A 14,329-nucleotide genomic window follows, 5' to 3' on the forward strand; every position below is an offset into this window, starting at 1 on the left:
CAGGCAAGGACAGAAGAAAGGAACGGTCACTGTTTCCGCCAAGCACTCAGACCCTCTCACGACATGGGGGACACTGCGGACCCATATATGACACCCACGTGGCATTCACGGGGAGGGGCTGCCTCTCCTGGCAGACACCAGGACCCAGAGGCAGTGGGGGGAGGATGAATGGGTGTGTGGAACCCTCCTCAGGTTCCCCACCCATGGGTCTCCAGGCCCTGAACCTGGCGAGACTGTCCCTATTCACCCTGGGAGGAAGGAGCTAACTTCAGGAAGAAGGCACCAGGTCCAGGTCAAGGGTCAGGGTCAGGGGCGGGGAGAGATGGGGCACTGGGGACAGGAACTCGTGTGTGAACATGTTCAGACATACGGACCAACAAGCGTTCACCGACAGCCTTGCGCTGGGTGCTGGAAACAGGCCCAGCGACGTTCCCGTGGAAGCACCACTGCACAGTGGGGGACAGTGTGGCGAAGGGGTATAGGAGGGGCCCGGCAGAGCCTCGTGGGCACCAGAGCCTGGAAAGGAGTCTTGAAGGATGAGATGGCAGTTGCCCGGGCAGGGGGAAGGAGAGCTGCAGAGCGGGGGGGCTCAGCCCGGGCTGGCCGGGAACTGCACTGGTTCAGTGACGATGTCGGGGTGTCGGCAGGGGCCAGACCGACCAGGCATCTGATGGACCTCAGGCTACAGAGATCGGACTATAAAACTCTTTAGTTAAAACTGAGAAGTGTCAAGCTGAGGGTGACAAAGTAAATCTTTGGAAACACCTTTCAGGCTGGGAGGAGGATGGAGAGGAAGGGGAGACTCCAAGATTAGGAGACTGCAGCTACCCGAGAGAGGACTGAGGCGTGCCGTGCGCACGTGCATTACCTCGTGGGGAGCCTACGGTGGGGAGGGGGGAGCAGGTCCAGTGATATCCAGGGCAGGACTCACGGGAGACTGGGTGGAGGGAGAGGGAGGAGGGGAGAGGGTGACACCCAGGTTTCCGGTTGATAACTTGGTAGATGGGCCCGTCCCCTGTGATAGGGACCCTGGGGGAGGGCTGTGGGAAGGGTCAAGACACCCTGAGTCTGGGACAGCTGCAGATGCTATGGTCACAGCAGGCACTGAATAAACGTCTGCCAAGTGAATGTCCACGGGCACACGGCCCTGGAGCTGGGTCTGGACCTCTCAAGGCCTGAGCAGGAGAGCCAGGCAGGGAGTCATTTAGGGATGGTGGCAGAGGGGGTGCTGAAGGGAGGAGACCAGGAGAAGGCCGTGTCTTGAAGCTGAGAGACAGACAGGCTCACATCCACTGAAAACACAGAGACGGACACACAGACATGCCCGGGGATGCATGTGAACAAGCCCTCTGTGAAGCTAAGGCTGCTCATCGCACCTGGGCCACACCCATGGGTGTGCACACGCACTGCTTCTGCTCTCCTGGCTTCCCACCGAGCCCAGGGGTGCACCCTGGGGCGCAGGCCGGTGTGGCTGCCCCAGGCCTGTATGCACCCGGCCAGGGAGCGCCTGAGAGTCCAGGGCAGGTGGCCGTCCACGGGAGCACTCACCTCTTGAACAGGAGAATGGCGATGACAATGAGGATGATGAGGATGACTGCCAGGACGGGGCCCGTCACCCACAGCATCTCGGGCTCCTCCTGCTGCTGGGCTGGTGTCACCTGGACCACGATCTCGTCGGAGTAAGGGCTGGAGGCATAGCGCTTCTGTGGCCCAGTGGGGGAACAGCACAGGTGGTGAGCCCGGGTGAGAGCTCCCACCCTCTGCCCCGCCAACCTGGAGAATGGGCTCTGGGCCTGGTCTCCCAGAACTAAGAGGCTGACCTGGGCCTGGTCAGCTGACTGGGACCCTAGGGCTAGGTCGGGTCTGGCGTTCTGGGTCTTAGGGGTTAGGGCCTTGAGACCCCAGTGCAGGTATGGGGCCTCTGGGGTGTTTGAGACTGGCCTGGGGGGTGTGTGGTCAGGCCCTGGGCCTTAGGCAGACCTGGTCCACGGGTTCCTTCAGGGAGGCAAGCACAAAGCACTGGTAGCTCAGGTCTGCAGACAGCGGCCGGTTGTAGAAGCCCCGGTAGCTCTTCTTGTCCCCCAGGGTGAAAGTCTCAGGGAGCACGTCCACCTGAGCGGCCACGTATGGCTTCAGCCGCTCTGCCTGCCGCCGCTGCCGCAGCTCCCCACCGCCCTGCTCGATGGCCTCCAGAAGCTGACAGAGCAGAGGACAGGAGTCACGCAGGGGCCTTGGAGCACATGCTCCCGGGCCCGGGGCCTGGGACATACGCCCCCTGGGATGAGGTTAGGCTCACCTTCCACGTAAGGGGCTCAAGCCTGGCCTGACTCAGAGTCCTCGTAGAATCATGCTGAATGCCAGACAAGGCAATGCCCCTCCTCCTAGCCAACCCGATAAGAAGGGGCCCTCTGGGTAACCTGCCCCAGCCTAACCTGAGAGGGCTGGCTGCACACCACTGCGAGAAGAGCATGGCAGATTCCAAACATGCTGGGGCTCCACTCTAGCCCCTCTGCGGCCTCCAGACCCTGCGGACTCCGAAGCTTACAGGGCCCAGGATTCTCTAGATCTGAGAGATGTCTCTGCCACTTCCCACCTCAGGGGATCCTCCTCAAACCCCTTTGGGGGAAGTCTCTGGAAGCCCTCCAGGAGTTCTCTGAAAGCGCCCAGGGACCAGCTCAGCATCTGTCTCCCTAGAGATGAGGGCAGGCTGCCAATCAGAGAGTGACTCCAGTTTGGGGGGGGGTGGTCCCTGGGGCCACAGCCAACCACCTCAATGGGACTGTCATCAGCGCTACCCTTCCTGGTCCCCAGGCACCTCGTCCAGCTCCAGCTCCTCGGGCGTGCTCCATCGCGGTGCCAGCATGCTCCCTCCTACACGGTCAATGGGCACCACCATGATGTAGAACCACCTGGGCGGGCAGAGGGGGGGAATCAGGACCGTCATCGCCTGCGCTCGCGTGGCCGGCCCTGCCCTCCTCCCCTGAGGCCTCGTCTGCACACCTGACGAGCGAGGGGTCCTGCACGTGGGGCATGGAGAGAGTGAAGCGGCCATCCGCTATGTAGGCAGAGGCAGGCAGCGGCTTGTGCGGCAGGAGGTCGGGGGCTGTGCGAATGGACACGAGGTGCTGCAGGCCCCCCGCACTGCTGCCACGGTTCATCAGCACGAACGAGTACTCTGTGTTCGGCTGCAGGTCTGCGATCAGCTTCCGCATAGAGTGCCCATCCACCTCCACACTCTGCCCGTTGTACAGAATCTGCACGGCACGGGGGCAGGCAGCACGTTTGAGTGAGGCTTCCCATCGTGGGCCTGCGGGGCAGAGCACACGCCCACGCCCAACCGGGATCCGGCATGACAAACACACACGCAGAGGCTGGGACTGCAATGAGGGACCGCAGCAGTGTGTGTGTGCCAGGTGCAGCTGACTTCACCCACCTTGAAGGGTACAGCTGACTTGTAGGAGTCAGGGACCTCCCAGCTGAGCAGCACAGATGTCTTCATTGCAGCCTCCACACGGAAGTTCTTGGCAAACACTGTTGGGATATAAGGAGGGAGTCAGCTCTGGCTGTGTAGCTGGGGTGAATGGGCCTCAAGGTTTCCCGGCCAGGAAGAGACGCCGCGCGGGGGCCCAGGGGGTTAGGAAAGGCTGCAGAGGACCAGGCACCCCCCACTCCCGCCAGCTTCAACCGCACACAGTTCAGCTCCCAGCCCCGGCTCTTCCTCGCAGCGAGTACCGAGCGGGGCAGATGCCATAGGACCCGTGGTCAGGATCTCCAGAAGTGCTTGGATGAAGCTGGAGCTTACAGACACCAGGTCAGAGTGACCACAGATCAGAGGGACTCAGTCAGAAGCATGTGGCCGCACACCAGAGCACAGTGGGCTGTGTTCACTAGAGGTCAGGGGGTCGTGGCCCCAAGAGATTAGTGTCGCATACCCAAGAGTGGTGATGCAGTCAAAAGATATCAGTGGGTCAAGGTCACGAGAGACTGGAGAGTCACACAGCAGAGGTCAGTAGGTCAAGGACAGCAGAGGTCAGGGGTCACACACCGAGAACGTGGCACCCCTTCACTAGAGGTTAGTGGTCATGGACATGAGAGATTGGAGTGTCACACACCAGAGGTTGGTGGATCACAGTTGCCAGAGGTCAGTGGGTCAAGGAGAGCAGAGGTCCCCAGGCGCAGCCACGTGCCCACAGCACGCACCTTGCTCCACGGGCATGGTCCGGGACTGGATGCTGGGGCTGAGTGGGCCGGCGCCTTTGCTGGTGCGTGCACGGACCTTGACGTCATACGTGGTGTCTGGCTTGAGGCCAGAGAGCGTCAGGTGGGTGTCGGCAGTGATGTTGCGCAGCTCCTGCTGGCTGTTGATGTCACGGTACACCACGGTATAGTTGGTGATGCGCCCGTTCCTCTCCGCCAGCACCGGGGGGTCCCAGGTCAGTTCCGTGGTAGATGTGGTCAGCCCTACCACGCGCAGGTTTTGGGGAAAACCGCTGGGAGCATCCTCGGGGGTCGTGATCTCCTTCTCGAACTCCTCGCCCGGGCCGGCCCGGTTCTTGGCAGCAAGCCGGAAGATGTAGGTGGCCCCTCTGTGCAGGCCAGTGACCGTAAAGTGCTGGTCGTCCTTGCCAAAATCGATGGTGTTGGGCCGCGCCTCGTCGGCCCGGTGGTACTGCAGCCGGTAGCCCAGCAGCTCCCCAGGCAGCTCCTTGGGTGGGTGCCACTGGAGCAGCGCGGTGTTCATGGCCGTGGTGCTGACCATCATGGTGGGCCGGCCTGGGACTGAACAACCACGCACTGGGCTCTGGCCCTGCCCCCCCCTTTGGCCCCGCCTCCGCTCCGTCCTCGACCCCTCACTCACCTGCTCCCGTGGTCGTGACAACTTTGGGCTTGCTGCGAGCACCGTCCCCCTTGGTGGTGTAGGCGGCGACGGTAATGGAGTAGGTGGTCTCCGGGGTCAGGCCGCTGATGGTGGTTTCCTAAGGCAGGAGGAAGGGCCCATTCCCATCACGGGAGAGCAAGGAGGGACCAGAGCAGGCCAGCCACCTCAGGACGTTAGCCGGCGGGGCCCCCCCAGGGCACACAGGGCCAGAGGTCCCCGGAGAGGGGGCTGTGAGCTGCTGGACTCTGCAGAAGGCAGGACAGGCAGGTGGATGTGTGCCCAGGAGGACCCAGCCCATGCCGGGAGCACCAAGCCTAAGGCAGACAGTCTGCTCATTCTTCCTTTCACACAAGAACAAAGTGCCGCACTGTTCCTTCGCTCCATTGTACCATGAATGACACCTCGTGAGGTCTGGGCGCGTGTGCCACACAGAGCACACAGCCGCGCATGCACAGAGCACCTTGCGTGGCTCTCGGCACACACATGCATGCAGCCTGCGGCTCCTCCTGCACCAGCAGGCGGAGGGCCACCTGTAGATACTAACACATGTGCGCGCACACCACAGAGCGAGGTGGAGGGGTGGGCCAGGGTGCCACCCTGCAGGACCAAGTCGGGACCCCTCCTGCTCTCCTCTAGGCACTGGCTCTGTGAGCACCTTACGCCCTGCAGTGCTTCCTGAGCCAGGGAGGGGAGACGAGGAGGACAGAGAAACCCCACCCTGGGGAGCACACTGTCCCCAGCGATGCCTGAGAAGTCAGCCAGGGCAGCGTCCCCCTGCCTTGGCAGGCCTTGCCCACACGCCCATCTCCAGCCAAGGCATCATTTCTGGACATGCCGAGAAACACCACGGGAGGCCAAGCCACACCACACAGAGGGAAAAGTGGGGAAAAGGGAGGGGAGCACCGCGCAGTGGGAACAGAGCTGTCACCACCAACCCTGGTGTCCCTCCAGCTCTGAGCCTCGGGTGGGGCCACTGCAGCTGCCACCAACCTCTCGCAGGTCCCCTCCTGCCCTGGCTGGAGGGTCTCCCAGGGCTGGGGCTCCGGAAGACACCGATGCTGGAACCCAGCCCCCAGCCTCCCTTCCCAGCCTGCGCCTGGAGCAGGTGATTTTTCACTCCGGGGATCAATAAGGCCTAACGATCAGGATCGGATTTAACTCCATCTCCATCTGGCTAGAGCAGGGGCCAGGCCCTGGTCGATCTTGAACACAGGCCTGAAATTGCCGCTCGACAGGTGAGAAGTAAGGATTAGAGGAAATGCCAATCACTGCTCAGCTCGGGGCTCCTGCCTAAGCGCCAGTTTTCTCTGGACGTGGCTGGTGCCCTGCGGATCTTGGCGGCTCAGGCTGGGAGGAAAGGCGGGGGAGGGGGAGTGTCCCATGAGCCCAGCCTGACCCAGGTCTTGCCCGCGCTCGCACACCTCTTACTTACATAGTCCTCGGACTCCTCTGGCCGCCACTGACCGCGGGAGAGGGAGAGAAAGGGAGACAGGATGTGAAGGACTCTGGCTCTGATAGGGTCTGGCCAGGGAGGGCAGATGGTGGGCACGGGCCTCTGGAGTGCCCTGGGGGGTGGCAACCCAGGACCACTCCCCATCCAAGGATCCCAGCCCCTGCCTCACGAGCCCAAATGTGTGTGGGCCCAACTGTGGGCACCAGGGCTGAGGAGGTGAGACCTGGAGAGCGGATGGCCAGAGCGAGAGGGTTCCCTGACACTGAGGGGTCGTAGGGCGCCACCTGGAGGTACTTCGAGGGAAAGGCTGCCAGACTTGAGGGGTGGGCTCCACAGCTCAGGCAGAGGGGAGAGAAGACGCCGAGGGCAGTACATCTGTTTTGCCGGGGCCAGTCCTGGCCTAGGCTTGCCAACCTGGTATGATTATTCACAATGTCTCCTCTCACTCTCAAAAGTATCCCAGTTGGGAAGACAGATTAGCCAGTGGCCCTAGGCAAGGAGGGTTGCCCTAGGAACAGCAGGAGCTATACTGTGGCTGGAAGAGGCCCAGGCCGGATGGCCAGCAAGATGATAAGGGCCGTGAGTGCCAAGCTCAGAGCCTGGACCCTGCCCCACAGGCAAAGGGGAAGCCCTCAGACCCCTGGAATGCCTGAAAATCAAGGTAGGAAGGCATATTTCTGGGCTGGCACTGCTGCTTATTCTTGGTACATCCTTCTTCAGGCCATGGTGCATGTAGGTTTACTAGCTGGACAGGTAGAGGGAGGGAGGTTCTGTGGCACTGGAGGGCTGGCGGCTGGCAGCTGTCCAGCACAGCACAGGGAGATGGTCCATGCCATCCCCAGGATAGACGTGCCATGGGGTCCTCCGGCCCAGCGACCCTCGCAGTGCTGGTCTGGTCTCTGTCCAATGGCCCCAGTGCCTCTGTTCTGGGAAGCTCTCTTGTAAAGTCCTTGCGAGCAGTGTGGGACAAGTACGGGAGGAGGCCATCAGCTGTCCCTCCTGGCCACGGCCACTTTCTAGGGTGTGGCTGGGCCCGGTGCTGCTCTAGGTTCCTTGCCTGGGGTATCCTGCCATGTCCAAGCCAGGCCTGGGAACGGAGGTGCTCACGAGGAGGAGAGTGAGAGAGAAGAATGGAAAGACAGAGGCTGAAGCAAAACAGAGGGAGAGAGGATGGAAGGGATTAGAGGACAGGAAAGAGAAGAGAACGAGACAGACAAAAACACTCAGGGAGAGGGAGAGACAGAAACAGAGAGAGGAAGGAAAGCAGACCATGGGAAAGGGACAAAGTGAATGGATAAAGAAGATGTGGCACAGACACACAATGGAGTATTACTCAGCCATATAAAGAAACGAAACTGAGTTATCTGTAGTGAGGTGGATGGACCCAGAGTCTGTCATACAGAGTGAAGTAAGTCAGAAAGAGAAAGACAAATACCGTGTGCTAATGCATATATATGGAATCTAAAAAAAAAAAAAAAGAAAGGTACTGATGAACCTAGTGGCAGGGCAGGAATAAAGACGCAGACATAAATAATGGACTTGAGGACACGGGGTTGGGGGGAAGGGGGACCTGGGGCGAAGTGAGAGTAGCATCAACATATATACACTACCAAATGTAAAACAGCTAGCTAGTGGGAAGCAGCCGCATAGCACAGGGAGATCAGCTAGGTGCTTTGCGTCCACCTAGAGGGGTGGCATAGGGAGGGTGGGAGGGAGGGTCAAGAGGGAGGGGATATGGGGATATCTGTACGCACATGGCTGATTCACTTTGTTGTACAACAGAAACTAACACAGCGTTGTGAAGCAACTAAACTCCAATAAAGTTGTATTAAAATAAAAAAGGAGACGGGAGGTGGAGTCAGAGACCTGGAGAAACAGACAAGCTTGAGATGGAGACACACATGACAGGAGACAGGTCTGGCCACACAGCGGTGGAGGCACGCCCCCCACGGTTCTTTCAGAACTGACAGGGCCTGGACTGAGCAGATGGTGCTGTGGGGAAGGACAGGCCGTGGTGTCCTTGACCAGGTGCTCGGGGGACAGCTGGGCCCTGTGGCCAGGCTGGGGACCGGGCCCCATCTGCTCTTCTCCTAGCTTGGAGCAGAACAATCCACTCCCGGCGGAGCTGCAAGGGCAGGCCCTCCGCCTTCACTCGGCTTCCCTAGAGCCCGGGCTCGTGTTTACCTCCTGTCACAGGTTGTCTGTGGCCAAGAGGACAGTGTCCCTCATCCTATGGCCCAGCTCCCGCCAAACCACTTAGGACCAGAAGGGGGCACCCGAAGTGAAGTGGCTTCTTTGGAACCCCACTGGCTGCAGCTGTGCTGCTGGCCCCCTGGGGCAGGAGGGGCCAGAGGGAGCTCATTCCCAGGATGTTTCTGGGTGGGTGTGTCCGCTGAGACTCCAGGAAGAGCCCTCAGCCTGCCCCAGGAATGCAGGAGGGTCCAAAAGCCCACTTCCTCCACCCCGTTCCCTCAGCACCAGGCAGGCCAGAGGAGGAAGAGGGCGCCCTCTGGGCATTGGGCTGAGTCCAGCCGGAGAGACAAAGGCCCTCGTCTGCCTGTGGGTAAGTTCACCTCTAAGCGCAGCACGTAGAACACAGGATACGTGCTTGAACCTATCTGGGACAGGCGGGGGAATCGGGCTCTACCCCGCCACGGCCCGATTCTGGATGGAAAGCCCCTGAGCACAGACACACCAGGCATTGTGAATCTTCAGCAGAATATTTTGGGCGGTAACTCGTGGTAGCAATTACAGCCCTTTCCCAGGAATCCTGAGACCAGGCTTCTTATCTGAGCTCAGCCACCCCTTACTGGGAAATTCAGGCCCCCTCGCCTAGCCTCCCAGTACCCCAGGTTTTCCATCTGGGTAGCCAACCAGTGCTGAGAATAGCCCAGGGACTTCACCCCAAGCTCACGGGCAAAATCATCCTCCTCTGAGGACAAAGGGCACAGAGTGAGGTGTGCCACTGGGCGCAGGCCCAGCCCTTGAGAGCAAACATCAGGGGCTGTGCCACCCCACTGCGTACCAGGCACAGAGCAACACCCCAGCCTGGCCATTCACAGAACTCTGCAATGCCGCGGGCCAAGTCAGGGGAGATGACCACCCGGGTGGGGGAGGAGGGCTGCCGAGGAGGAAAGTACATCTCGACAGCCCAGCCCGACAGCGAAGGCACTTTCCGAAAACCACAAAGGCGGGCTCGAGGGGCCGAGGCCTGGGTCTGTGCAGACAGTGCTCTCACTGCTAGTGCTGGTGGCTGCGCCACAGCGGTGGCTGCCAGGCTGGGACTGGCACCAGGGCAGATGGCGCTGGCCGAGCCCGGACTGGCACAGCTCAGGCAGACCTAAGACAAGAGAAGGGAGTGCTCCAGGCACCTGGCCCTAACCTCCTGGTCTCAGCGCTTTCCTAGCCCGATACGAAAGGATGTCTTGGTGTCACAGTCCCTCTGAGAGCAGGAAGGGGAGGGGAGCAAACCTGGGTTCCGAAGAGCGAGTGGAATATGCTGGTCTCGCCCACCCGCCCACCTCCCAGTGTCACACCTGGGCCTCGGCCAGCATGACGTCCTGGATGATGGGTGGGCCGCGGGGCTCGCCATTCTCTAGCCGCACGTAGGTGACCTGGTAGCCGCGGATCTGACCGTGCTGCTTGCTGGGGACGGGCAGCTTCCAGGAGACGCGCACGGCAGTGGAGTTCAGCGGCTCCACCTCCACCTTCCGTGGCGGCCCGCTGGGCACTGGGGACCAGGTGGAGAAGGAAGTTAGGTGCGTGGTATGCATCCGGGCACAGCATGCTCCAGGGCCTAGCCTTCACACCCCACTGCCCCAGGAAAGGCCCTGGTGCGGTTTCCTTAGACTGTCTGCCCTGGAGAGGAACGTGGAGGGCTCCCTCTGCCTGGCATGGGGAAGAGCCCGGGACCCTGCGACCCCTCTGGCCCAGGGCTGCCTCACTTGGTGGGGAGGGCAGAGGTGGGGAACAGGTGGAGGCGGGGCACCAGGCCTTCGACCACCCCAAGTCAGCACAACCTGGCCTATCTCCTGGGCCCCACATCACGCCAACGTCTAGAGAGGCAGAGCCTCGGTGACTCTCCTGAGTGATTCTACTAGCCTCCCCAGTCCTCCTCCTTTCAAATCTTGCGGCGGCTGCCTCTTCGGCCTTAGCCTTTTAAGGCTCCAGCTGCCTTGAGGAAGCCCCGCAGCTGGGATTTGGGCACAGGCTGTCCCACAAGCTACATCTCCCCACTTGGGGCCATTAAGCCTGCACTGGGAAGACAGCAAGTCCCTCTGGGCTTGCGGGAGGCCAAGGCCCTGGGAGCCCGGCGCGGGGATCCAGCGGCATGGCGGGCCCCGCCCCCGCCTGCCCTCGGCGCTGCCTACCGTCCTCGTCGGTGCGCACCAGCACCGGGCTGCTCTCGGGGCCGGGGCCCACGTCCGTGTGCGCCCGCACCCACACCCGGTACTCCGTCCACTTCTCCAGGCCCACCAGGTCCCAGCTGGAGTGCTCGCGGCCGATGCCGTCCACCACGTGCCGCTCGCGGTCCTCGCCGTCCACCGCCTCGTAGGCCACCGAGTACTGGGTGATAACGCCGTTGCGGCTGTCGGCTGGCGGTGGGACCCAACTTACCCGGACCGTGGTGGAGCCCACGCTCACGCACGTCACCTTCTGGGGAGGGGCGGAGGGGGCTGGGGAAGACAAATGGGGGGAAGCAGGCAGATGGAGGGTGGGGGTCAGAGACATGGCGACCAGTCACAGAGGACGGGAAACTCACCCAGGCAGGCTACTCCCCGGGTGCGTCATGGCTATCCCAGGGCCCCTCCAGGCAGGCTACCACCACTGCCGCCAGACAGCCCGGCTCCCTCTGGACCATAGGCTCTTCTCTCTCTCTCTCTCTCTCACACACACACACACACACACACACACGCACACAGCTCTAACACAGCACCTCACACACATACACTGTCTCACACACAACGCACAGGGCATCAGACACACACAAGCACGGGGCCACGCCACCCTCACTCCTGGTCACACCCACAACCACACACGGAGACCTTCCCCAGGTGCTGTGCTCACAGCTCTCGCTCTTCCCAGGACAAGTGACCTGATGGCTCTTCTGGTGCGAGGCTGCCTCGACAGGGTGTCTGCGGCTGAGCCACCGGAAACCGCAGAGACTGGAGGCCCCCAGGCAGTTTGGAGGGAAAGTGCCCATCGGAGGGGCTCTCACTCATCAGGCTCCTTGCGTGTCAGGAGGTGGGTCTGTGCCCTCCTCGTTCCCAGTGATGTTTCCGGCTCCTATTCCCACTGAGGACTCTGCTGCCATCACCTGGGCTTTCTCATCTGGAGTTCTGCCACCACCTCCTGCTCAGGTGACTCCAGCTGCCCCTCAAGCCACTGGCTCCCAAGCCCCTCATCTTCAGAGCTTTCTCCTCCCCTGCGCTGCGGTGGTCCTGCCCCAGATGCTGCCACTCTCTCTAATACTGTGGCCTCCAATACCCCCTCGCAGGCCCTCACCTCTTGGCCCAGCTCAGCTGCTCAGGGCCCCCAGCACTGCACCTGCTCTTCACCCCCGGGGACCTCATCCATTGACCTACCTCCTTACTGCCCTCGATACTCAGCTTAGAACTTCACCACTCCTACCAACACCCCAAATTCCCCTCTCTGAGCTCCTGCCCAGCCCGTCCCAAGCTCTGAATGAACCCACCCCCCGTCTCCTCCAAGGTGGCATGGGGATGGGTAGAAAAAGCCACCAAGGCAGGTTGGCACTCTGTGAGCACCCCATGGCCTCCCCCGGGCCGTCCATGCTGCTGGCCGTTCTCTGCTCTCTGTCCGGCCCCCTTTGCCACTTAATACAAAGTACCTTCCACCTCCTCCACGCTCCTCAAACCTCCAGCTCCTGTCGCCTCCCTTCCTCTCAGCAAGTGACCCCATCTCCTACTTTGCAGAGAAAACCTTAGCCTCCCCAACTCCTCCGTCTCTTGCTACCAAACCCACCAGCCTGCCTCGGCTCCGAGTCTCCCCTTCCCTCCCCTGGGAAGGGAGAGGGGTGCCCTCCCGTCCAAGGCCAATCTCTCCCATCGCCCGTGCTCTGCCCTCTTCCCCACCCCCTGAGCCTCCAACTGTCTTTCTCTTTTCCATATTTTTTTTACTTCTCCTCGTTGACACATTCCTAACAGCATTTAAATACGCTCAAGATTTCCCCATCTTAAAAGACACATCCCATCCTCAGCCCCAGAGCTTCCCCTACCGACTGCACCAGCTACAGTGTTCCCTCCCCGCAGCTAAGCTCTCTGTCTCTCCTTCCTCACCTCTCATACACGCCTCGTGGAACTCCAGTCAGCTTCGGCCCCTCACGCCAGGTCCACCCCTCCACATTACTAGACCTAGAGGACACGCCTGCGTCCCTCTGGCCCTGATCACTCAGCAGCAGCATCTGGTCTCCTTCTTGAAACCCTCTTCTTCCAACCTCCAAGACTCCCCTCTCCTGGATTTCCTCCCATCTCTGGTCCTCCTTCCCACAGTCCACCTCCAGCCCCGGGCCAGGACTCCAGCAGCCTGCCAAGCACCAGCACCTGGATGGTACACAGCATCCTGAGCTTGGGGGCCTTGGAACCACGTGCGCCCCTCGCACCTGCTTCTGTCCCGTTTCCCGTCCTAGGGAGCGGCACCGCTCTCCTCCCAAGTCTCCACGCCACGTACAAGGCTTCACCCCACGTGTCCCTCTCTCTCAGTCCCCCACACCTAACCCCTCCCCAAGTCTGGCCAGCGGCATCCCAGAGAGCTTTCAGATCCACCCCATCACCTCACCCGAGCCGTCGTCTCCTGCCTAGACTGACGCACAACCTCTTCACTGGTCTCCGGTGTCCTGTCGGGCTGGCCCGCGCGTTTGCACGCGGTAGGCAGACAGCCCTCCTGCCTGTCCTCTGTCCCCGAGGCCCTGAATGCTGTGGTCTGGCGGCTGCTCCAGCCACACTGGCCAGTTGCTCCTCCCTGACTACAGCCAAGTGCCTTCCTGCTTCTTGGTCTTTTGCACCTGCTGACCCCCTGCATGGGGCTTCTGTGTCACCCAAGGAAGCCCTCCTCAACCCTTAAATCAGATGAGGTTCCTGTCACATCATCTCTCTGCTGTCTCCTCTGCAGCACTTTACGCAAATATAATTAAAAGCGCATTTGGATAACTGTGGGTTTAATATCTGTCTTCCCCACTAGACTAGGACCCCCTCGGGCAGAGGCTGTGTCAGGGTTGTGCTGCTGGCCCTGCAGCGTGCATGGGCCCCTAACAGGAGCATGGCAGGTGCTTCTGGAATGAATCTATGAACGTCGGGTCACACATTCACACAGTCCCATGTGACATGGACAGCCTCAGAAGACCATCACATGTCATCACATGTGCTCACTGTCTCCATGCCATGATCCCAACCACACACACACATGGCCCCGTTATCACATACAGCCTCACAGACAGTGGCCCACTGTGGCCGCGTGACCAGACAGCCTGTGGGCTCACGGTCTGTCATGGGACAGCTGCAGAGATCCCAGACACCCCGAGACACACTCGCTGGATTCCAGTCCTCAGAACAGCCACATAGACCCGATCACAGTGACATACACGTTCAGGTGTTGCAGCTAAGCTGCTCGAACGGGCACACACTCACGGCACCAGAGTCTCACTCACGCAGGAACACGGTAACACGCCACGCCACAAAGTGGGCTCACACATGGCCTCACGGACGGTCCAGCACACGGGCGGCCACACAGTCCCAGCGCGGGTCACACGGCCTCATCTGTCCCGTGTGCAGCTGGCTCAGTGCGATTGCGCGGCTCACACAGATTCTCATGGAGGCGGGGCAAGAGGTAGGAATACGGGTAACAGGGAGATGAGATGTGGGGACATGGGGAGGGAAGACGCCCACCAAAGCTGGTCTGGGACACAGTGAGCACAGCGGTCCCTCCACTGAGGGTGGCCCAGGGGGCTAGTGTGACCAGCACAGACCAGGTGGGAGGAG

The 14,329-nt window shown here is 61.1% G+C and overlaps 1 protein-coding gene across 13 annotated transcripts in view; it reads right to left on the reverse strand.

Annotated features, from left to right (window-relative positions):
* PTPRF (protein tyrosine phosphatase receptor type F) overlaps positions 1–14,329 on the reverse strand; it is an 86,163-nt gene that overhangs the window by 13,827 nt on the left and 58,007 nt on the right. For 6 of the 13 annotated variants that reach the window (XM_027108819.1, XM_027108818.1, XM_027108825.1 and 3 more), the window contains 10 exons: positions 10,703–11,008; positions 9,869–10,062; positions 6,312–6,338; positions 4,859–4,976; positions 4,201–4,779; positions 3,434–3,531; positions 3,001–3,254; positions 2,816–2,909; positions 1,981–2,196; positions 1,549–1,703 (listed from right to left, as the gene is read on the reverse strand). In XM_027108819.1, coding sequence (XP_026964620.1) covers positions 1,549–1,703; positions 1,981–2,196; positions 2,816–2,909; positions 3,001–3,254; positions 3,434–3,531; positions 4,201–4,779; positions 4,859–4,976; positions 6,312–6,338; positions 9,869–10,062; positions 10,703–11,008 — 2,041 coding nt within the window. The remainder of the gene's footprint in view (positions 1–1,548; positions 1,704–1,980; positions 2,197–2,815; positions 2,910–3,000; positions 3,255–3,433; positions 3,532–4,200; positions 4,780–4,858; positions 4,977–6,311; positions 6,339–9,868; positions 10,063–10,702; positions 11,009–14,329) is intronic. The other 7 variants (XM_027108827.1, XM_027108823.1, XM_027108826.1 and 4 more) reach the window with 3 other exon arrangements.

This window comes from Aethalodelphis obliquidens, unplaced genomic scaffold (genome assembly GCF_003676395.1).
Source record: "Aethalodelphis obliquidens isolate GAN/ISIS:26980383/991018 unplaced genomic scaffold, ASM367639v1 scaffold9, whole genome shotgun sequence".
Classification (NCBI taxonomy): Eukaryota; Metazoa; Chordata; class Mammalia; order Artiodactyla; family Delphinidae; genus Aethalodelphis; species Aethalodelphis obliquidens.